This window comes from Typopeltis vanoorti, chromosome 15, assembly GCF_054136105.1.
Source record: "Typopeltis vanoorti isolate ZY-2024b chromosome 15, IOZ_Tvanoo_1.0, whole genome shotgun sequence".
Classification (NCBI taxonomy): Eukaryota; Metazoa; Arthropoda; class Arachnida; order Uropygi; family Thelyphonidae; genus Typopeltis; species Typopeltis vanoorti.
In genome coordinates, this window is record NC_143563.1 from 78,696,692 (window position 1) to 78,721,291 (window position 24,600).

Consider the following 24,600-nt stretch of genomic DNA (forward strand, 5'->3'; position numbering starts at 1 on the left):
TAGGAACTATTTCCGGTAAGGACTATCTTAGTGTATTATTTCAATGCTTGAAGAATTGAGTGTTAATTACGCTACGCTTAACCTAACCTCAACTGTGGAAACTCTTCGTGATTGAGAGTTGAAGTTAAGAATTGTTAGAGAGATATTTTCAACTATTAGGGCCTGCGATATTTTGAACTTATAGCATGACTGAGAAGTGTGTGAAAACTGATTAGATTGGAAGTTCTATTATATTTATATATGTGTAGGAACTTTGTAACTCAGAAGCTGAGAAAATGTATGTGAAGGCTTGGAAGGTTGAACTAATGTGATTGACTTGGCTTAATGTTTGACTTGTTTTTATTGTTTAAATTAGAAGTAGAATTTATGTATGTGTTATATAGCTTATATGAAATGTTTGTTTTTGCTAATCAAAAGTTGTATTTTGCCTGAATCTCTTTTACTGCACCATTCATAAAATATTCGAACCAAAGCGGGTAAATTAAGTAAGTCAAATATACTTGGCCAGTATGTATATTAAGGAGAAATAGTTGAGGGTTGATTTTTCTTCAGTTCTTGAACTAATTCAGATATAGAGTGGCGCAGTCTTTAAATATAAATTTTCTCTATATTTGAATTAGAAACCAACTAGCAAGTATTTTTAGGTTAAGAACATCGTAGTAAATAACATGTCGGATCCAAGGTACAGATTAAGACAAAGTAGGATCCAACAAAATGGCGCAGTCGACAGGATTTGATTTCACTAAAATAGATTGTAATATTAAGTATTAAAATTTGTAATAGTAAAGGAATTTGAAGGTAAATTGAGTGAATCAAGTGAATTGGTTGTAAACTAGAATCAGGCAAACATAGAAGTTATTTTAGAATTCTAATTTTTTTAAAGTTGTTGTTAATAGAATAATATGGCTGTTTCATCAATTTCTAAAATGGAAGATAGTGAATTTTTTCGTACAGTGAACCCACAACAGGTTTTTCCCCAGTTTTCAGGTGAAGAATCAGATAATGTACTGTTTTTTTTTACTTATGTTGAAAAACTTAGAGAAACAGCAAATTGGACGGATTTTCAACTGTTAATTTTACTCAGAAGTAAATTAATAGGCAGGGCTAAAGCATATTTAAACTCATCTCCAATTCTCAAGGATACATTTGATTATCAAATATTTAAGGACAATCTTATTTCTCAGTTCTCAAAATTAAGAAGTATTGGCCCAAATTTATGGAAGTTACAGAGAGTTTTACAAAAACATAAAGAAACTGTTACTGATTTTCACAATCGTTTGTTGACACTAGCCAACAGTTTAAATGTGACTAATGAGGATAAACCACACTTAGATTGGGCTGTATTCCAACAATTTAGACAAGGTGTTAGGCAAGAATTAAGAGAAACAGCTTATAAGAAGAAAATTTCCACCTTAGAAGAGTGTCTTAAAAGTGTCAAGGAAAAAGAACAAATGTTAGGAGATCTTTATCCCTCAACCAGTGTAGGTCTTGTAAATGTTGTAAATAAGACTGGTTGTTCCTTGAACCAATCTGAAGTTGAAAAGAAAAATAAGGATGGAAAGAGAAAGAATATTGGAGAAAATCCAAGTAGTATTAATTGCATAACTGAAGGTAAAGAGCAATTTGACAAAAGGCTGATGACAGAAGTGAAAACCCTAATTCACCAGGAAGTAAATAGGTTAAATCAGCCAATAATGGATAGTCTTAATGAGGTTGTGAGACAATTATCAGCTATTACTTTAAAGTCTGAAGAAAACCAAAACCCCACAACTGATAAAATTAATGAGATAATTAAACATGAAGTGGAAAAAACAAAATCAACCCATTTTAGCTAGTCTAGATAAGGTAATTCAAGGGCTAGATAATGTCAAACAACAGATGTCTATTATCCCTCAATCTAAGACAGAGACAAAACAAAGAGATCCTCCAAAATGTTATAATTGCAAGAAAGTTGGACATTATGCCAGGAATTGTTTCTATAACAAATGAAACTACTCTAATAACAGATGGGACTCAAAATTTGGATACATACCCCACAGAGGATATAATAAAATGCAGAAACACCAAGGACCTAATGAAAGAATGATGAGAGTTAGAGGAGAAATCCTAGGTTCTAAGTGTAATATTTTATTAGATACAGGATGTAATGCTTCAACTATTAGAAAAGACTGTCTCCAAGGTATAAGACATAAATTAAGGAATAATATTACCAAACTTAGACAACCTGTAAGAATTACTTCTCTTTCAGATTCAAACTTTGTAGCATATGAAAAGGTTTGAGCAAGAATCTACCTACCAGAATTTAAACTGTCTGGCAAGACTTACTTATCATCCCCTCAACCGCTGACATAAGCTCCCACATCGTATCGGGAACAAATTTCTTAGAAAGATATCAGTTCTCCTGTGATTTTTTTAAAAGGGAAGTATGCCTAATGGGCAGGAAAATAAGTGTCAGAACAAATAGCAATTATATGCATAATAGAACAAGGAGGCAGAGAGAAAGGTTTCATGTACCTGAGAAAGGATTTGCCCCAAATAAAGTGGAGCTGTCTGTAATTGAACCAACTGCAGAGAATAGTAATACACAGTCTATTATGCCTTATCTACCAAAATCAAAATGTAATACTGATGAACATTCTCAACAACTAATAGCCAAACCTGAACCTGAAGTTATCAATAAGGAACAAACAACAGTTGAGGTAAATTGTGCCAGGGTGACTAGTCTATATAACAGAACTAGGACAAAAGAAACAATTTACCAAAATGATAGACAACTGAGGATAAAAGTTAGTAACAGAGAACAGAACTTCTACCCTGAAAGGACAATATCACGTTATAAGTGTAGCAATCAGACTTCTCCTTATGATAAAAACAACAAGAACTCAAGTGAAGAGATGCAGAAAAGCATATACAACTGTAATAAAATATCCAATTATATTCAAACTAAGTGCTACTTAAGATCTTGGAAGGGAGATAAGAAGTCAATTTTCTCCACTTGTGAGTCTAGTGTGAAAAATTTTTCTTTAAAGAAAAATTTTTCAAAGGAAGAGTAAGCCTTTGTTGGATTCTGATTATGTAGATATTAGAGTAATTATTATTTGCTTCAGAATCCAACATGATCTTCCATCACAAAGGCTACATTTGTAAATATTATTTAATGTAAATAACTTAAATTATAATTTGATATCATGAAATTACCTTAATTATATCTAATATTTAATTGTTTAATCAAAGATATGTGTTAATAGTAATAAGATTCTGTATTAAATATTATTAAGCTATTTTATTTATTGTTATGTCAATATTATAAGAACTTGTATTTGATTTAACTACGCATTTATTGAAATGCAAATATTCTATTTATTCTTGTTTGTGAAAGTTTAACGTTATGTAATAACTGAATGTAGTGGTATAACCTTGTGTAACGTTAGCGAAAATGTTTACGTTTATTTGTTGTCATGGAAACGCGTGAAATAAACGAGCACGAGTGGAACAGAGCGAGGGCTGGAAAAAGAATAATAAAAAAATATAAGAGGTAACAAGAGAGAGTTGGGATGGAAACTTGGAAGTGAAAGCAAGCAAGGGCATAAACTAGAGAAGTAGAAGTAAATGAAAGGTTCTTAAGGGCAGGAATTAAGAGGATAATTTTTATGAGTGAGCAAGGACGAAGTGAATTTTATAGTTAGCTGAAAGTGAAGCCAGCAGTAATAATAAAAGGGAAATTGATGCTGTAATCGGATAATATAAAAAGCTGGACGTTCAAGGAAGAATTCTGAATAAACCCATTTGGTCTAGAATTGCGGCTTATTTCCGATTTGCCCTAAGGAGAACCGCACAGTGTTTTAATTAGTTTATGAGTGGTAACAAGGATAGTTGAAGTACCCTGCAGTCGATGTCTGGATTTCTGAAGCGCGATTGATAGTGTTTTAATTATAACTGTGGATAAGTCTTGTAGATGTGTTTTGCTCACAACGTATTTGATGTACTAGGAACTATTTCCGGTAAGGACTATCTTAGTGTATTATTTCAATGCTTGAAGAATTGAGTGTTAATTACGCTATGCTTAACCTAACCTCGACTGTGGAAACTCTTCGTGATTGAGAGTTGAAGTTAAGAATTGTTAGAGAGATATTTTCAACTATTAGTGCCTGCGATATTTTGAACTTATAGCATGACTGAGAAGTGTGTGAAAACTGGTTAGATAGGAAGTTCTATTATATTTATATATGTGTAGGAACTTTGTAACTCAGAAGCTGAGAAAATGTATGTGAAGGCTTGGAAGGTTGAACTAATGTGATTGACTTGGCTTAATGTTTGACTTGTTTTTATTGTTTAAATTAGAAGTAGAATTTATGTATGTGTTATATAGCTTATATTAAATGTTTGTTTTTGTTAATCAAAAGTTGTATTTTGCCTGAATCTCTTTTACTGCACCATTCATAAAATATTCGAACCAAAGCGGGTAAATTAAGTAAGTCAAATATACTTGGCCAGTATATATATTAAGGAGAAATAGTTGAGGGTTGATTTTTCTTCAATTCTTGAACTAATTCAGATATAGAGTGGCGCAGTCTTTAAATATAAATTTTCTCTATATTTGAATTAGAAACCAACTTGCAACTATTTTTAGGTTAAGAACATCGTAGTAAATAACATGTCGGATCCAAGGTACAGATTAAGACAAAGTAGGATCCAACACCAGTGTAGTGTGTGAGCGTTTTGGCTAAATGTTTGGCTAATTTATATGTGGGGGAATCAATGCCATCCACTATGGGATGCAATGGCACATTTTGTTTATGTATTTTTGGGAGTCCATATAATCGGGGGGGGGTCTAGAGTTATAAGGTTTAAGTTTGTTGGTGACTTCCACAGGCCAAGAAGTGACTTTCTTAAGGAGTCTGTGGATAGTTCTAATCTGAGAGCTGGTCGGATTATATTCAATGGGGGAGGTAAGTAGTACGGTCTAGTACTAAAGAATTTAGCTTACCTTTGTAGTCTTTTTAATTGAGTACCACAGTGGCGCTTGAACTTGAAGTGGTGCTACTAGAACTTAATATAGGAAAACAATAACCTCTCTTTTCCTGCTTGTTAGTGTGTTGTTCTTCAACACCCATATAATCTGATATGCTGTTTTGGTTACTTTTGCATAAATGCTCTCCGTACTATAAGTCTCTGGCCTCATCAGTTTCATGCACTTCAGTGCCATCAGTGTAGTACACAACTACTGATCTCTTCCCAAAGTGCATCACCTTACACTGGACCATTTTAAACTGGCAGCCATTTACCTTTGTCCATACTGCTAGTCTGTTTAATTCTTCCTGCAGATTTTTGCATCACCATCATTTACCCATTGCTTTTCCCAGTTTAGCATCTTCAGCAAATAGCTGAATATTTCCTGTAAGATTATTTCCTATATTATTGATATACAAATTAAACAACAGAGGATGGAGTACTGAGTCCTGTAGTACACCACTGGTCACTTCCGTTCTCCTGGATTCAGCTCCTCCATAAACCACTCTTTGATATCTGTCCATTAGCTATCCTTTAATCCAAATCACCAGATTCATATACATCCTCATTTGCTCCAATTTTTTTTAATATAGTTCTATATAGAATCTTATCAAATGCCTTTTCAAAGACTAGCTATATCACTAAGTAACCATTTCCTTTATCAAACTCCATTGTTACTTGATTATTAAAAGTAAGCAAATTATTGAGGCAGGACATACCTTCACAAAACCATGTTGTCTCTTATAGATTATCATATTCTTATTAACCCAGTCATGAATTCTGTCTTTCACCAATTTCTACAATACCTTAATCACTACTCCTGAGATGCTGATTGGCCTATAATTTGTTACTTCTGTCTTGGAGCCCTCCTTTATGCAAAGGAACTATTTTGCTCTCTTTCTGCTCTATTAGCACCGTCCCAGTACTAAGGCTAAAATTAAGCAGCTTGGTTGGGGGAGCTGATAATTCCCTTGCATATTCTTATAATACATGGGCAAGATACCATCTAACACCAATGTTATTATTCATATTAAATACTTCAAAATTTTTCTAGGTTATAGACCTGATAAATAAAAAAAAAAGGCAGTTATTTGAACATAAAACAAATGAAGCTGTTTTAAAACAACTAAAAATCAATAGAATGGAAAACTAAACAAAGATAAACAAAATTGGATAGAACATGTACTGAATGTCAAATACTCTTATCCTGAACAAATTATATATAAACCAAATGGGAAGAGAAGACCAGGTAGACCTTGAAAGATACTATTAAATTAAAATGAGACTGAAATAGATCACAAGGTTTATATCTGTATTTAGTGCTGTTGTTGCTGTTATCATTATTATTATTACAAAGACCTCCAAGTAGTCAGGAACTCATCAAGGGAATCCACATATCACTCACACCAATGTTATAGCTTCTGTAAAATGCATTCATGCTATCTTCATTCACACCTTACAATTCATTCAGAACTTCCATGGATGCCCTTGCATCCTCTTCCCATCCTCCTTGAAATGAAGAATTCCATCAACTGGTATCCTGTATGACTCTTTCAGAAGTTTGTAAGTCTCTATCACATCATTCGTCTTTTTCCTGTTTGCTAGCATGTACAATCCACAAATTTTCAATCTCTTCTCATAATGTACAATACATTCCACAGTCCTGATGTCATCTTTAATACGGTCCTTTGCACCCTCTCCACTGTATCTGCATCACCTTGGAAACTAGAAGACCAGATCTGTGCATAATATAATATTCCAGAAGAGGCTGTATTAAAACCTTGTAAAGAAGCAAAATTATGTCATTATTTTTACACATCATTGTTCATTTCAGCATTGCAATTATCCTCTGATTTGTATTCACAATCTCTACTATATGGTTCATGAACTTCAACTTCCTATCTATTAAAATTCCATCTCTAGCCCAGTCTAAACTCCATTCACTACAGAGCCACACATAGACATCCACTATCTGGCAAGTGTTCAGGTAACTCATGGTTCAAGATCTTCTTTAACTAGTGTTTTAAACACTGATCTACTTGCCATTCTCAAGTGAAGATAACTTGGTGAATTTTAATGCCACCAAAATAGTTTTAATTTTTAGGAAACAAGACCATGCAATTCTCTTCTACACTTTTAACAATATTTCTCTTGCCAGCCAAGACCACTTTTCTCTCCTTGGGTTAACTCTCATATCTAATCTATCCTGGCACAAACACATCATGTCCATAGCTTCTTCATTTTCCAAAAAAAAAAAAAAATGGTATTATTTTCTGCCCTAAAGAGTGCTTCTGCTCCACTCCTGACATTATAAAGCTCAACCACCCTACCTTAGAATACTGTTTCCAGATTTAGGGGTGGTACAATTAAAACTTACTTCAGAATGCTTGAATAAGCGAGCAGTTTGCTTAACTGATGACCTGACTCTCACCAACTTCTTCCAGTCTCTTTCCCAGAGATTTTCTGTTGCTGTACTATGTCTCTTTTATAGTTCTTTTTATTGCTCCTCTGAATTAGCTGGTACCATCCCTTCACTTTCCTGTATTTATATATGAACACGAGTAGTTGCTAATCAACATCCATATACATTTCAACTCCAGACTCATCATGCCAACTTCTCATTGTCTTTCTTCATTTCCTGCATTTCTGTAGGGAATGTTCTTCCCATACTATCTTCTCCAATGATTGCAACCTGCAGGTTTTCAAAAACACATCAACAAATTCCTCTCCTCCATTGACCACTTATCCACACATAACACCATTGTGTCACAGATCTCAGAACTTCTTGTGTGTGGAGGTTGATATATTAATATATATATATATCAATACACACACACACACACACACACACACACACACACGGTGTCCCAAAATTCACGCAAGATTTAAATTTAGCGCCATTTGTGCGGTAAAGTGTTGCCAACGAGAAAAAAAAGACAGCGTGACAGCTGACAGTTCAGGGTTATTAAAAATGGAGCGCTACACAAAAGAACAACGCATTTTCATTGTTGAGCAATATTTTAAAAATAATGAAGGTTTGGCAGCTACAGTTTGCAATTTTCATACAAAATATGGTCGGAATAGTGATTTAACTTCATCAACTGTGAAAAGATTAATTAAAAAATTCAAGAAAACCGGATCAATTAGTGATCTTATACACTCTGGCTGTTCTTCAACAAGTCGTTCAACAGAAAACATCGAAGCAGTTCGTGAGAGTGTTGCTGAGAGTCCAGGAACATCATTTCGGCACCGTGGTCTTGAATTGGGCATTTCGAGAAGCTCTCTACAGCATATTCTCACAAAAGATTTGCATCTTTATGCTTGCAGAGTTCAATTGACTCAAGAACTGAAGCCTACTGACCACACACACAGCGAAGAGAGTTCATTGAATGGATTATGGAACAACAACAAGTGGATGCTTATTTTTCAAACAAAATCATCTTCAGCAATGAGGCTCATTTTCATCTTGATGGCTTCGTTAATCGACAAAATTGTCGCATTTGGGGTTCAGAAAATCCACGAGTGATTGTTGAGAAACAAATGCATCCATGCTGGAGGCATCATCGGTCCATTCTTCTTCGAAAATGCGGCTGGTAAGGCAATAACAGTTAATGGTGCTCGCTATCACGACATGATAATCCAGTTTTTTGTGCCTAAATTGCAAGATATGGATGTGGACGACATGTGGTTTCAACAAGACGGTGCCACATGCCATACAGCATGAGAAACAATTCAATTACTGCATGAGTCATTTCCTGGTCGTGTAATTTCCCGTTTTGGTGATCAGAATTGGCCGCCCAGATCATGTGACTTAACGCTGTTGGACTTTTTTCTTTGGGGTTTTTTGAAGTCTAAGGTTTATGCCAACAAGCCCATGACCACCCACGCCTTGAAGGAGGAAATTGAGCCCTGTATCAACGAAATTCATCCACATTTATACAAAACGGTCATGGAAAATTTCGACAAAAGAGTGCGTATGTGCTAGCAAAGTCGTGGAGGCCATTTACCAGATATGCTATTCCATGCATAACCCTATACTGTGTACTTTATGAATCAATAAGAAATTACAATTTTTAATTAAAAACCTGTGTTTTCTATCAAAATTACTTCTTGTGTGAATTTTGGGACACCCTTTATAGGCAATACAGGATGGATGTTAATTCTGGAGCACAAATTTTGAGTGCATCTAGAGAGATGCCATCTGGACCGGGAGACTTTTTATCAAGATTAATGAGGATTTTTCTGATGCCCTTTGCCAGAAGATTAGCGGAGGTATGCAGTATTTGCAGGAGGTTATTTGCCTTTGTTGTATCAACAAAATTTGGAGGAAAAGACTATTGCTAAGTGGTCTGCCTTATCTTTGGGGATGTTACTGTGAAGGTGTGAAAGAGGTGGAACAAGGAAGGGCAGAAGCTATTGCCCAACAGCCTTATCAAGACACTAGAAGTCTCGACTTTCAGTTGATCAGGAGGCAGCTTATTGCATGCACCCTCACAAAGTCTCCATCAGATTTGTTGGTAATTTATTTTATTTTATTCTTTACACTTGTTTGGGACTGTAATGTAAAATGAATGAGGAGTTTTTGATTTGAACAATTAACATATGCTGTATTTTTATCATGAACTGCAGAGGCACAATTTTTAGAGGTACATACAGATGAATACTAGTTAGGATAAGGAGTATTGCTCTTTATCTTGCATACCATTGGAATACACTCGATCTTAGAAATGATGAGAGGTGAAGACTATCATTTTCTCACAAGTTAATGCTAAAAAGAGTGGCAGCTGCTCCATTTGAGAATGAAAACATGTTTAATGATTTATTTTTATAAAATACATTTAACTATCTGCCATCAAAAGTGCATAGATTATATTTTATTCAGTAATAGTGAACAACTTAAACTTTCATTATTTGCATTAATATTGCTGCTTCCTGTAAGGAAAGCTATAGCGTAATTTATTTAGTTTTTTTTTCTTTAATGTTGTTCTCACCATCCCAAAAATTCAACTAACGAATAACTTGATGTATGGATATAGCAGACAATCAAAAGATTCCTGTGATAAAAAAAAGAAAGAAAGAGTAAAAGTTTAATTCTTTTGTTTGTTTGGAAATTTTGCAGTTATCAATGTTTATTCTTATTCAGTATGGTTTCTTAAATTGCCTCCAGACTGAGAGAAAATGATTTCTGGTCAACTCTTTGATTCATGCAGTTTTTCACTTGTTGATATGTTGCTTTATACATGTTACTTGTAGATCTAAATTGCTAAGAAATAGCTTTTCTATTTTCCCTCTTATGCATAGTATGTGTATATTAGTCTTTACCCATCAAAAAGAAATAGTAATTTGTTTGACCTCATATCTTAGATTCAAGGACATATTTTACAGGATACATACAGAGCTAGGAGGTATTTTAAGAGACACTTAGAAACATGGCCTAAGACCTTGTTTTACAAAATAATTTATATGAGGAGAAGGAAATTTAGGGTTCTGTAACCATAAGGTTGCAGAGCTAAGATGATTTTGCTTTATGCCTTTAAATTAAAAGCTGGATATTATTATAATTATGTTCAAAGTTTATTTTTCACTTGGTTAAAATATAATAAATTTAGTTTAATCCTTTATCCAAGTGTTTGCTCCACCTTTGCAAGGAGTCGCTCTGGTGTTGCACCACCTTACCCCAGTCCTGAAGATACTTTCAGGCGCAAACTTTGTTTGCTCACACTTGGATAAAGGATTAAACCAAATTTATTATATTCTAACCAAGTGAAAAATAAACTTTCAACATCTTTCTCTAAATCCAGAGTAATTTTTTAAAAAGGTGGCACACCATTTGGCAACTCCTATAGGTAGAGATGACCTTGCTAATGCTTCTGGCTGGTATCTCCACTTGGGCCTGGCTCCCACTGAAGAGACCTCAATAAAGGTCGAAACTAGTCTGGGTAGTGGCCCTTCCCTTAATGTATAGCATTAGATATATCTGCAAGGAGATGTGTTTTGCATTATGGGAGATACTGAGATAGGAGTGATAGTAGCTTGCTCCACCTTTGCAAGGAGTCGCCTGGTGTTGCACCACCTTACTCCAGTCCTGAAGATACTTTCAGGCGCAAACTTTGTTTGCTCACACTTGGATAAAGGATTGAACTAAATTTATTATTATTATAATTAGTTCTTACTAAATAGCTTAAGGAAATTACAATATACAATAGAATATACATTAAAATAAATTTTAATACACTTCTAATATTTCAACAACGTCACGTTGCCATTTTCACAGGAACTTAAAAACAAGACACGTACATGCAAGCACAACACACAGTAAATGAGGATGAAGCAGGAAGCTATTCTTTCTCCTAAAAGTCCTGATGGTGCCCCCTAGCAGGCAATGTTGGTATTCTTGGCCGATTGGGCTGAAGGTCTTCTGATGTAGGTTTCCCAAATTTGGGGCAGTCTCATGCAACCAAATTTGTTGAGGTTTGGATTGTTTCTTAGGGCTGAGGCTGATTCCATGAATAGCCTTTCGTATTTGTATTTACTATGGTGTATTATCGTGGCTTTCTTCCACCGTATTCTATGGCAGGTATCCAGCACATGGTCTGCAAGACCAGAGTGGCTGTATTGGTGAAACCGGATGTAGTCCTGGTGTTCTGAAATTCTGATATTAGCTGTCCTGCCTGTTTGGCCAAAGTAGGACAGCTTACAGCTGCAAGGGACCTGGTATACACCAGGTAGGTCTGGGGGGGGGGATCTTTAGTGGAGCAGATAAGGGATGCCAATTTTTTATATGGTCTGTAACAAGAAGTTAAGTCATGTTTTTTAGGATTTTTGTAATTTTTTCCAAGGTGCCTTGGATATAGAGTAATCCTTGTTATGAAGGGGGGGGGGTTATTGGTTTCAATATTTTTTGGATTTTTTTGGGGGGGGGGTAGCCATTGGCTGAGAAAGTGTTGAGAATGTGGTTTAGTTTGGAGGTTAGGGTATTGTCATTCGAGCAGATAAGTTTAGCCCTGTTGTGTAGTGTCTTAATGACTCCATATTGTTGTGAGGGGGGGGTGGGGATTGTTGGTGAATGTATCTGCCTGTATGGGTGGGTTTTCTATAAACTGAGAAAAACCAAGGTTCCATCAGGCTGGCGAGTGACTAGTGTGTCTAAGAAAGGAAGGTAGTTGTTTTTTTCCTCTTCCAGGGTGAACTTGATTCGAGAGTGTTGGTTGTTTAAGTATGTTAGGAAGGAGAGGAGTGCATCGGAGCCATGTGGCCAAATAGTTGGTTTTTGTGGGGCAGAGTTTAAGGCTTTCTCTTCAAAAGTATCCATATAAAAGTTGCCAAGGGTGGAAAGAGTGGAGAACCCATGGCTGTCCCCTCTATTTGCTTGTAGAATTTTCCTTGCCAAATGAAAATTATATTGATATTGAGAGGAAACTTAGGCTTGGATTAGCTTTAAGGATTCTTTGAATGGGACATTTGTGAATAAGGAGGAGACATCAAAACTGACCATTATGTCAATGTGTTTGAGTGTGAGGTTTTCTATGCTGGCTTTGAAGTGGGCTGAGTTTTTTTATGTGTGAAGGTGTGTGTTTTTTATGTAGATTTTTTTTATGTGATTGGAAGTGTATTAAAATTTATTTTAATGTATATTCTATTGTATGTTATAATTTCCTTAAGCTATTTAGTAAGAATGTATAACCAACGCCTAAGCCTTTCCACGAGAATTATTATAATTAGTCTGGCATCACCAGGGAGTCCAGAGACACATTACGGGAGGCCCATACTAACCGTTATTGACAATTCCTATCATATATCTTTTTTGTAAAGTTGTTCACTAACAAAGCACTCAGGACTGCCTCTAGCAATCTGTTCCACACATTTGCCACTCTCCATGAAAAAAAAATCTAGTATTTACATTCTTGCTTACTCTACCCTTACAGATTTCAGGGATAATCCCTTATTCTCTCCCATCCAGTCATGTATTGAAATATTTCTTTAGCTTTTACTGAATAAAACTCCTTTGGTAATTTATATGCCAGCCTGGTAGGCCAAGTTGTCTCATCAGTGGGAGCCAGACCCAGAGGTGGTGATACCAAGGTGGAAGTAATGGAGAAGTCATATTTACCTATACGAGTTGCCAAAGGGTGTCACGCCCTATTATTAAAATTCTCTGGAACTTATGCTATCTTTACCACGAGTTACCACAGTCCTGAAAGTACTTCAGATGCAAACTTTGTTTGCTTGTACTTGGATAAAAGATAAAATGCAATATATAATTAGTAGCATAGCCAAGTGAAAAAACTTCCATAAACTTATCTCTAATCCATAGAATTTTAATAATAGGGCGTGACTCCCTGTGGCAACTTGTATAGATAAATATGACTTCTCCATTACCTTCCACCTTGGTATCACCACCTCTGGATCTGGCTCTCACTGATGGGGCCTCAATAGAGGTCAAAACAGGTCTGGGTAGTGGCCTTTCCCTTAATGCATAGCATTATACATGTCTGCAAGGAGATGTGCTGTGCATTATGTGAGATACTAAGACAAGTGAGGAGAACTTATGCCACCTTTACCACAAGTTTCCCCAGTCCTGAAAGTACTAAAGGTGCAAACTTTGTTTGCTTACACTTGGATAAAGGATAAACCCCAATATATATAATTAGTCTTTGGACTCCCTGGAAGTGTGACTAATAATAATAAATGCACCTGAAAATACACGTTCATAAATAGTTTAAAGGTGTAAACTTCTGTTTTCATAAGGAAGCAGAAATTTCTCTTTTAAATTAAATCAGACTGCACATTTTAAACTTCAAGAATGTTTTATGACTTTTTTTTGTTACATAAGACAATAAAGTACATTCACAGTCTGATAGCATTTGATTTATATCTGCTAGTTTCACAAGCTCTGTGGTCTATTTTCTCAGGATAATGATTAAATTTTAAATATTAGCTGTACCAAGCATTTGCTATATCACTCAGAAGGTAAAAATCTATTACAGTAGCTTCAGATAGCTTATGTATATACAGTCTCAAATGACATGTTAATCCTGTTTATTCTGCAGGCCACAGAGAAAATTAGTAGATATAAATAAATTGCTATTATACTGTGGATGTACTGTAAAGTCATATGTAATATGGAAAAGAGCTACAGAAGCTGGAAGATGATCATAATTCATTGATCAGGTAAGGAATAAAAGTGTACCACTTAACTGCATTATATGACCTTATGATTTGATTATTTTTGTCCATTTATTGAAATGATACCTTTAAGATGTAGCAATTCTTAAATGATTTGGTGAATCAATTTCTTTAGCTTCATCCTGCAGACTTTCAGTACATGATGTAGCACTGTGCTCCATTGGATTACTTGAAGGATTCCAAAATATTAGATCAAGCATAGTCATTTTATTTGGTTCAGGAGGATCATGACTGACTTTGTAATGCTTTCTTTTCCTTTCTTTCTTTTTTTTTTTTTGAGATACATGCTCAGAAAAGAAAGCATTACAAAGTCAGTCGTGACTCTCCTGAACCAAATAAAATGACTATGCTTGATTTAATATTTTGGAATCCTTCAAGTAATCCAATGGAGCACAGTGCTACATCATGTACTGAAAGTCTGCAGGATGAAGCTAAGTAAATTATACCTTTAAGTTATTAATTGTGATCTAAGTTATATTCGAGTTTGATAACAAGAACAAATGTTTCAGTTGTTCTTATTATGGTTTCTTTTAGTCAAATTATGGTTTCTTTTAGTCATCACACCTTACACCTTATCAGAAACTGCTCTGTATTAGAATAAATTAGAATTTATCTGCATTAGAATATAGTTTATCTAATCCTTAGCCCAACAATAGCACTGATATATACTATAGGCTAAGAACATTATGTGGATGGGATTCACATGAAAAAATAAATAAAATAAAATAAAATAATAAGAAAAAAAATGTGAATATAGAAAGTTTCTTTCTTTCTTTTTTTTTTTTGTTTTTGTTTTAATATAATAGAGAAGGTCGAGCAACATTATCAGCAACATTTGGTGCATTTCGTTATATGGTCTCCTACTGTTTTGTTCTGTTAGCAGCTGTTTTGATGCTATTTTGGGTGAGTGAGTGATGTTTATATCTACTGTATTTTCAGTTCTGATGATTAATTTAATAGGATAATTTTCAGTTTTTCATTATCATTATTTCATATTAATATTTATGCTTTCAGGGATATATTGGTCATTCTTGAATGGCAACTATACTACAACTACACCACTAATCACAATTTATCTTGAGCAGTTTTAAAAATGGCATCCTTGCTGAGCTTGAGTGTACTCAAATGCATTTTTGCATTTAAAAAATTCCTCTGAAACAATTTTTAAACACTTTTGAATTTCTTAGGCATGTAGAGACATCTGTTATAAATATTAGTTGGTTAAACACTTCTTTATCTGGAGAACAAGCTTTGCTCTTTCCCTATACTAGAAGAAATTTCCCAGCTGATATATCACATGGTCAGTGTCTTCCTGTGGTGAAAAATAGTAACAAGTGTGCATGCTAACCATAAGTAAAACTGTGAGAGAAAAATCTAGCTCTTATCCCTTTCTTAACTTTGAACAAACTTAACTTACATGGATTACTCTGTGTTCTATTCCCCCCCCTTCATATAATGAAATATTTCATCAGACAATATCGTATAATACTCATTCAGATGTTTATAGACCACTATCATATCACTCCTCTTTCCCCTATTAACCAGAGTCTGTAGTCTACATACTTGCAATCTATCCTCACAATACCAATATATTTTTTGTAACTCTTCTTTGCAATCTTTTCATAGCTTCTTTATCCCCTTGGAACCCAGGAGACCAAATCTGCACACAGTAGTCCAAGTGCGGTCTTGTAAAGAGCAAAATGATTTCTTTATCCTTATGTGTCATGGTTTGTTTCAGCATCAGAATTAACCTCTGAGTTGTATTTGCAATTTTTGCTATGTGACTTTTGAGCTTCAAATTCCTTTCCACCATTATTCCTGATCAGTGTATCTCCTCTCCAGCCAAAAGGCTGCTGGTTCGAATCTCACCGTGGACATGGATGTTTGTGATTGTCTGTGAAAATACTAGTGGTGATGATGGGCAGTAGATGGCATTGGTGCAGATGATGATGATGGTAGTTGCATTATAATAGATTTAGTTTAATCCTTTATCCAAGTGTGAGCAAACAAAGTTTGTGCCTGAAATGGTACCTTCGATGGTAGTTGCAGTTCGTTGTAGTTGGTGGATTGAGTGATAGAGACAGAGTTGTAGAGTAGGTGCCCTCCCCCCCCCTCCCTCGATGAGTCATTGGACTCCCTGAAGGTGTCATGTAATAATAATAGTTATTATTATTCCTGATATCTGTCCTTATTGCCATTCAGGTTATGCAACAGTTCTTCAACCTCATTCTCATGCACTTCTATCGCTTCATCCATTGTAGTGGTAGCATGGTGCACTATATTACACACACACACAAACACACCAGGTTCATATATGCCAGCAAAGTGAGCAGCATAATGAGAAAATTCTTTTGGATTGCCTTTAGCCTTCATAGCCAATTTCTTTTCTCTGATTTAGTTTTCTGGACAATGCTTATTATTTTTCTGGCCTGCACAATATACATTTCATAACCCTTCTCATTCTCACAATGTTCCTTTCACATGATCTTATGGATATTTTGCTTAATAATGCACATTTTCACTCCCGTCCTGTTATATAAACAGTTATATGCACTTGCTTTCACAGTTTCTATTATGTCTGATAGATACTTTAGCACAGCTTTTACTATTGTTAAATCAATCTTAATTCAAGCGGATTGATAAAAATTTATTATTATTATTATTTTTCATTATAATTCCATGTTTATTGGCATAACAGCTTGAAACAATGTTTGTTGATATATGGGCTATTTTTATTTGTGCTTAAAATTATGATAATTTCAGTACACAAAAAATTTTTTTTCTATATTTGAATTTACTGACAAAATAATTCGAAATGATAATAAAAATTCCTTCCTGTTCTGATAAAATTGAGTGAAATTGGTTTCGTGTTGGATCCTAAATGCTATTCATCATCATCACAAACCATGGGTACACTGCCCATTGGTGTCCTATGCCTCCTTCACTGTCTTCTTCCACCTTTCTTTGTTCAGTGCACAATGTTTCAGTAAACTGATTAAACACTAGTCATTTATGTCGTTTATCCATTCTCTGTATGGTCTACCTCTTCTGTTTACACTATCCATAATACAAAACAGTAATAGAAAAAATTAAAAAATATAAACATAAATGGATGGAACATGTTCAAAGAATGAAAACAGTACAAGCCATTAGGAAAAAGAAAACCAGGACGTCCTCTTAAACGATTCAATGATGACTTCTAAGGCCGGAACAGGCCACGCTAGGCCTAAATCCTTGATACGCATGATGACGATGATACCAAACAGGAATGTCTTTATCTTCTAGTCATTGCTCATTATGCAGATGTATCCAAATGATTGCAGCTTCCATTATATAATCTTCTGCATTAAATTCTCCTTTAGTTGTATCTTCCAATAGAGCTCTTCACTGATTTTCTGTACCCATCCTATTCTTAAAATCTTCCTGTAACAAGTTCTTTCAAATGCCAAAATTCATTTTCTTGATTCCTTATTTATTACCCACGTTTCAGATCCATACACAAAGATGCACATTTCTAGTACTCTTAATTTCATTTGCAGGCTGATCACTTTACTTTTCCTGACGTTATCCATAGCCTTCAGATTTGTTTTTCCCTTTACAATCCTGATCTTTATATTTCTTTTTTACAGTCCAAGTCATGTGTCATTTTACTTCCCAAATATGTGAATTGTTCTACGTTTTAATCATTTAGTCCATTGTATTTAATCATTTCTCCAGTGATGTTATCATTACCAGGACTCTTGTGTTTTAGTAATTCTATTGCTTTTTCTACCTCTATGTAGTTTTTCTTCATATAGTTCACTACAGTATCTTGTCCACCACTGTACAATTTTATCTTTATTCATCAATACTTTGCCTTTTTCATCTTTAATTGTGATCTGTTTTGGTTGCCACCTTCTATTAATTGTTCTAATCATTTTGTACACCTTCCTAGTTTTATGCTCTCCATATTGCTGTTCTGTATTATTGCATTGAGCTTATAACCATTTTATCTTATCCATTCTGGCTGCTTTTGTCACCTCATTACACTTTCTTTTATATTGCTCCTCTATTTGCTCTGATGTATCCCTTCTTATCTTCAACATTTTTTTCTCCTTATACTAACTTCAGTGTTTCCTATCTAATCCACTCTTCTGGCACTGTTTCTTCAAATCTTTCACAATTACTCTTGCTCCATGCACTTCCAGCAGCTTATTTTATTTGTAAGCACTACACATTTGTTATTATTTATTAGAGTACTGTAATTTTATGTTATAATTTGTACATTGTATTATTTTGCTATGAACAAAGAGTAAAATCAACTAGATCTATGCATTTTAGTTTCCAGGCATGTTAATCATTAACATATATCATCCATATGGTATTTGCTGACTTACAACCTTTTCGACTTATGATAGGATCATCAGAATGGAACCTGGTTGTAAGTCAATGACTGACTATTATTATCATTTTTAGATCTCCATGGAGTTATAGAGGCTTATCTTAGGAGGTTCCCCTGTCACTCACTCACTCACACACACACACACACACACACACAGCTCATCATACTGTGACTTAAAGACAATTATATTCCTTGCACTGATCACACTCTCAAGCAGTACAAGTTCTGGCAATTCATTCCTCTCGTTCCATGGAAAAAATCTAATCCATAACACTCCTAATAACCATACTCTTACACCACTTCCATGGATGACACCAAACAGTGAGAGAACTAATATATTTGCATCTCATGTATTGTCATGTATCGTTAATATTATGTCCCCTTTTTTCTGCCCTATCAATTAAACTTTGTAATCAACACGCCTTCAACCTATACTCATAGAGAGCATTCCACAGACCTGTCACTAGCTTAGTTACTGAATCCTCAAGAAACTCAGGTGATCAAATCTGTAGTCATAGTAGTCAAGAGGTGGCTGAATCAAAGCTTTATAAAGCGGGATAATAAATTCTCTATCTTTACTTGTTAGCATGTTTTTCAACATGCCAGTAATCTTTTAAAGCTATTTTACCAACTTTTGATATGCCCTCCGAACTTCAGCTCTCCCCAGTTATCCCCATTACCATTATCCCCAAGTCCCTAGTTTAATCACTTTCCTGCAGTACAGTGCCATCAATGTGATACATAGCATGTAACCTTTTTAACTTAGAGTGCATAACCTTACATTTTGCAACATTAAATTGACAATCATGCCAATGCCAATTTATTTAATGAATAAATGTCAATTTATTTAAATTATCCTGCAGGATATTTATATCAGCTATTGCACTCTCTAGTTTTGCATCAACAAACAACTGAATATCCTCTGAAACAACCAAAATTATCTTGCTCATTCTCCCACATGGAAAGCAGATCTTTTGAGTCCCTGATTAACCACACTTCTAATAATGGAATCTCCATTGCTATTCTGAAGTCATTTGTCACCTCATTTTTCTATTTTCCTTCATTCTATCTTTTTGCTCTCTTTCATTTCTTATCACAAAATGTCTAATATCATTTTGCATATTCCTCATTTGAGCACTTTGAAATACTGCATTCTGCCAATTTCACTCTCTGTCACTCCCTTAGCCTCACCCCCTCTTGCTATTCCTTTCTTTCATTCATTTCCTACTTTCTTTTGCTTCCATATCACTTACTCGTGCTCATTCATATACATTCTTTCATTCACTTTTGTTCCATTATTTATAGTCTTTTGAATCCACATTTATGCTAATGTTCATTCCTTCAGTCTGCTTCACATTAGCTGATAACTATAGTCTAAACAAAATATCACACTTTCTACAAAACCATACATTCACTTTTTTCCTGTGAAGTTCATGCATATATGTTACACTCACTACATCGAACCATTCTTGAAAAGTCTATGTTGTTAATAGCATTTGGTCTTTGCACTACAGGGTGTGTAGATCTTGTTTGTGCTGCCAATTTGTTTCATTCAAAGCAAGATTCAAAATTCATTAAAAATGGTGAGTACCAAATCTCCAGAGTCCAACAGTCGTGTATTACACTAAGCTATCAGAATTAAACAACATCACACTAAAATGCAAGCAGTATTGTAAAACTCTATGTAGCTTAGAAATACCAAATTGCTTTACATCGATTTTTACAGAGGTCAAGTCTCATGAGAACTGTTACAAAAATAACCTTGTTTGTCTCTATATGTTTTATGTTAAATATTAATGTAAATAACCCTATGGGAAATGAATATATTTACTGTTTTAACTAAAATTTCTAGAATGTCAAAAACAAAGGCAATGCTTTGTCATTAGAACTTTGTATATAGCTATGTATAGAAGCACAAGAAAGTTGTTTACAATTAAGTGTGTGAGAAAGTTGTTACCGAGCACTGCGCATAAATACCTTCAAAGTTAATATCAAAGAGATCCGCTAGTTTCAGAAAAGTTTCCACTGCCTGACGAAATTAGAAAAAAGGGCTGCACGGAGGAGAAGAAAGAATGGAGCAGGTTTTATTAGAAGATCAAGGAGACGTGCTGATTTCTTTGGGAGTTACAACCCTTGGTGCAAGGTCCCGGAGAACAGGTAATAAAAAGGGACTGAACTGAACATCGTGAGGAAGAGGAGGTCCAGTTACCAAAAAGAGAGGCGAGGCACATTTGCCAGAGAGGAGAGGCGAGAAACAGTTACCAAGGAGGAGAGAACCAGTGACAGTCGGAATCCAGAGGACCAGACGTTATGGCAAACCCATGCCAGATCTGAGCCAAGTGTCGGTCGGATGTCCTTTTGCTGTGGGAGGTCAACCAAAGCCAAGAGCCACAGAGCAACCTTTAAGCCTGTATGCTGAAACTTTTTTGCCTGAGCTGTTTGAGCACCGGAAAAATCGCAGTCCAAGATCCGCCAAGATCCTGATTAGATGCCCCCTGAAGCAAGACTCTCCAGATGGAAGCCAAAGGCCTGAGATGAAAGAAAAAGCATAGAGACTTTAGTGTAAGACCTTTGGAAGAGTCTGCAACACAGCCTCTGTAAGTTTGCTCCATCTTTTGTTGTACATTACTTTTGTAATCTAGGAGATATGTTATAGATGGACTGATAAGAAATAGTAATAAGAAGTATCTATAAGAGAGTCCTCTGATTTGTTATTAATTGGAATATAATTTGTGAGATAACTTGGCATAGCTAGCTAACCTCTTTGTGAGTAAATTAGTTTCGATAATTTTGATTTAATAAGCAGAGGAGTAAATATATTGTATAGTCATTTAGTATTGAAAGGGGAAATATGTATATATTTCCCCTTTCAATACTAAATGAGAGGCGCAGTTTTTAATGAGCATTAAAAACTGCGCTTTTAATGCTCCTTAAAATGAGCATTAAAAGCGCAGCTTAAGTACTTAAGAACCGAGATTGTTTATATAAACTTTGTTGAAGGAATTTACACTAGTACGAGAGAGAGAGAAATCTACCGGTCGTTTTACTGGGTGTAGTGCCGATATTGATATACTGATGGCGCAGTCTAAATAAATAAATTTTCCAGTGTTCATAGGCATACGACTAGTAAATACGAAAGGTGGATAAACATAGTATACAATAGAATAAGTAAGAAAAGTTACAAGAGAAAAAGCACGCACTGCTAATTAGAATAAAGATATTACAATAGCTAGGTAATCAAGCAGGCTCATAAATAGCAATTAATAGTCACTGTTTACAGTATCACCAATTACTACATCAAATAGCATCTTGGCAGAGCTCTTTATGAATGACCACTTACATTGCAGCCTCTAATATACTGTGGCAGCTAACTCTCAGTCTTAACTTTTTTCCCCCTCATTCAACAACATTCATACCATATCCCAGGGTTTCTCAAACTTTTTCTACGACGGAACACTTCACAAATCCTGAAATTTTCACGGAACACCTTGGTTATTTTGTAATGTATTAATTAATAATTAATTGGTAATTTAACTGATTTTATTATTAATTAATAATTAATTAAACATCAATTAAACCATCATTAAATTAATTTGTGCTGATTTTCATTGACATACACCATTCTGATCACCAAAAATTTATAATATTATTATAAGTACTTACGAGTGAATGCAGACTTTTTCTCCTTGTGCTGGTAGTTTTCCCCTCCTTTTGTACATCCTGGAGATCGCTTTGTAGGCTGGAGGTGGATGACTCACTATCTGTTGCACAAACACCTTCAATAAGAGATTTCTTAACACCAAAATTAAACAAAGTCCCTTGTCTCTTATTCATATTAAAATTTAAATCTGTATTCTTATTACTTTTAAAAAATCACAGCACTCCAGTTTCATAACAAGCATTTACACGCTGCAATACGAATTTGCAAAAAAAGTATTCAGTATTACTAGATTTGAGAAAACTGGATACAGACTACCTTGATCTTCAATTTCAGTGGAAAAGTTTTCTTTGTACTTCCTTGCTGATGGGTCACTAAAATTTGCAATACAGATGCTATTTCGTTCAGTTTTGAGAACAGAAGATACGCTGCCCATTGTTGTAATCGGCTTGCGGGCAATTTTTATGACTGGTCATAAATGGCGGTATTCCCTTTCCCAAATATTGAAAGGTTTCGATGTGTGAAAATTATCGATAGACAGATTTTATTAGGCGATCTGGGTCTGAGTTTTTCGACATATTCACAAATATTATTCTCCTCAGAATATTTCCACTATAAAATATTTATTCATGAAAAATGTTTAGAAAACTAAAATGACAAATTCCAGGAAACTTCTCGTGGAACACAGTTTGAGAAACCCTGCCATATCCTATACCTTATATGTGATCTTTCAGATCATTCATTCCAACCAATATAATCATATTATTCATTTGTTCTCCTTATGCTTTCATATGTCCTGGTTACATCATGAATTTTTGGTTCTTGTATACTTTTTTGTAATGTGGTTATTATATTGTTTATCTACTGTAGTTAATAATTTTTTTATATTACTGTAATACTCCCTCCTTATGATGCCTTTCAATTATGACCAGTGCCCATTTATATGATACTGCATTCACTCATATGACACTCGTGTGAATCAACTGATGAGCGGTTTTCATGAATTGTTTGTTTATGAAGTGGTTGCTTGCTACATCTGTGTTTTGATTTTTGCTGTGAATTATAAAACTATTCATTGCTATTATTTTATTTTATTGTTGCAACAAATAATAGCAGATAATATTCAGAGCAATGGTGTGCTCTGAATATAAAACACATCTTCTTTTCCAGTGAAAAGAAGATGTGTTTACCTATTACATCAGATATTAAATTTAGTGATAATGGTGCATCCGAACACTGTGATAAATCTTGGGCTAAACTTATTGTAACAAGTATTTACAAACAAAGACAATAGTTAATACTACAATTATCAATAAATACAACCATCTCATTGCTGAAATGGAAAGCTTTTCCATTTCAGCAGTGAGATGTAGATCGGTGTAGATTGATGAACAAACTAGTTTGCATGTTTCCCTAAGCCTATTCACAATAAATTTTTCATTTGAAAAAATTATTCTAAATTTTTCATTTGCATAACTAACTGCTTAAGAAGGTTATTAAACTACTACATGCATCTACAAGTGTGTGTATCTATGGGAAGGGTGGGGAGGGAGACTGTGATTTGCTATATGATGGTTATCTGGACCCTAATGTTGTATGACTGAGGATGCCTGTATATGACTTTAGTTATTGCAAAAGTTTAAGTATTAAACTTTTAACAAAGTTAGTAAAATAAATTTTAATTACTATCATTTTCTGTATAAAGGATATGCAATTTTCTTTTCCGTAGGATGGCCAGAAACCTTCAGATGGTGCATATGTTTTAATCGACATTATTTTGAATCTCTTACCTCCTATATTATGTAAGTAGATAATTAAAATGTTTTGCACCCTTGAAGAATTGCTTAGTAATAAGAATCCTAAAGAAATCAATTACAAGATTTGTATTTACTACTAAGCTAAAGCATGCAAAAGATTGCTTGATATTATGAACCAATTTTTTTTTTTTTTTTCATATGTGGTAGCATTGTGATTTAGGAGTTTGCCCATCTTTATTGCATGCTGCCTTTGCTATAATCAATGTGATCTCTAGAGGGAAGTATGGCATGTTGTATGCATTCATCAAAGTATACAGGATTCCGCTCTTGGAATGTGTCTTTTGATTAAAGTGGCACATTGAAGGCAACATGCTATCACATATCAGAATTTCAGTTTTATAAATATAAAGCAATATTTGAATACTTCAAGCTTAGTAATAAGTATATTCATTTATTACTCATTTCATTATTAAAGATTCACCGTATTGTAAATTAAAGATGCCAAGAAATTATATTCTTGGTTAGAAGTTATATTCTTGGGCATGAATTAGCTTCACAACTGGGCAACTCGTATATAGAGGCTAATGACTTCACATCACTTGCCTTAG

At 34.6% G+C, this 24,600-nt stretch overlaps 1 protein-coding gene across 3 annotated transcripts in view; it reads left to right on the top strand.

Annotated features, from left to right (window-relative positions):
- Positions 1-24,600, top strand: part of LOC150098917 (polyamine-transporting ATPase 13A3-like) — a 434,948-nt gene that overhangs the window by 349,362 nt on the left and 60,986 nt on the right. For all 3 annotated transcript variants that reach the window (XM_090404645.1, XM_090404644.1, XM_090404646.1), the window contains 2 exons: positions 15,003-15,099; positions 23,965-24,037. In XM_090404645.1, the coding sequence (XP_090260771.1) occupies positions 15,003-15,099; positions 23,965-24,037 (170 nt within the window). The remainder of the gene's footprint in view (positions 1-15,002; positions 15,100-23,964; positions 24,038-24,600) is intronic.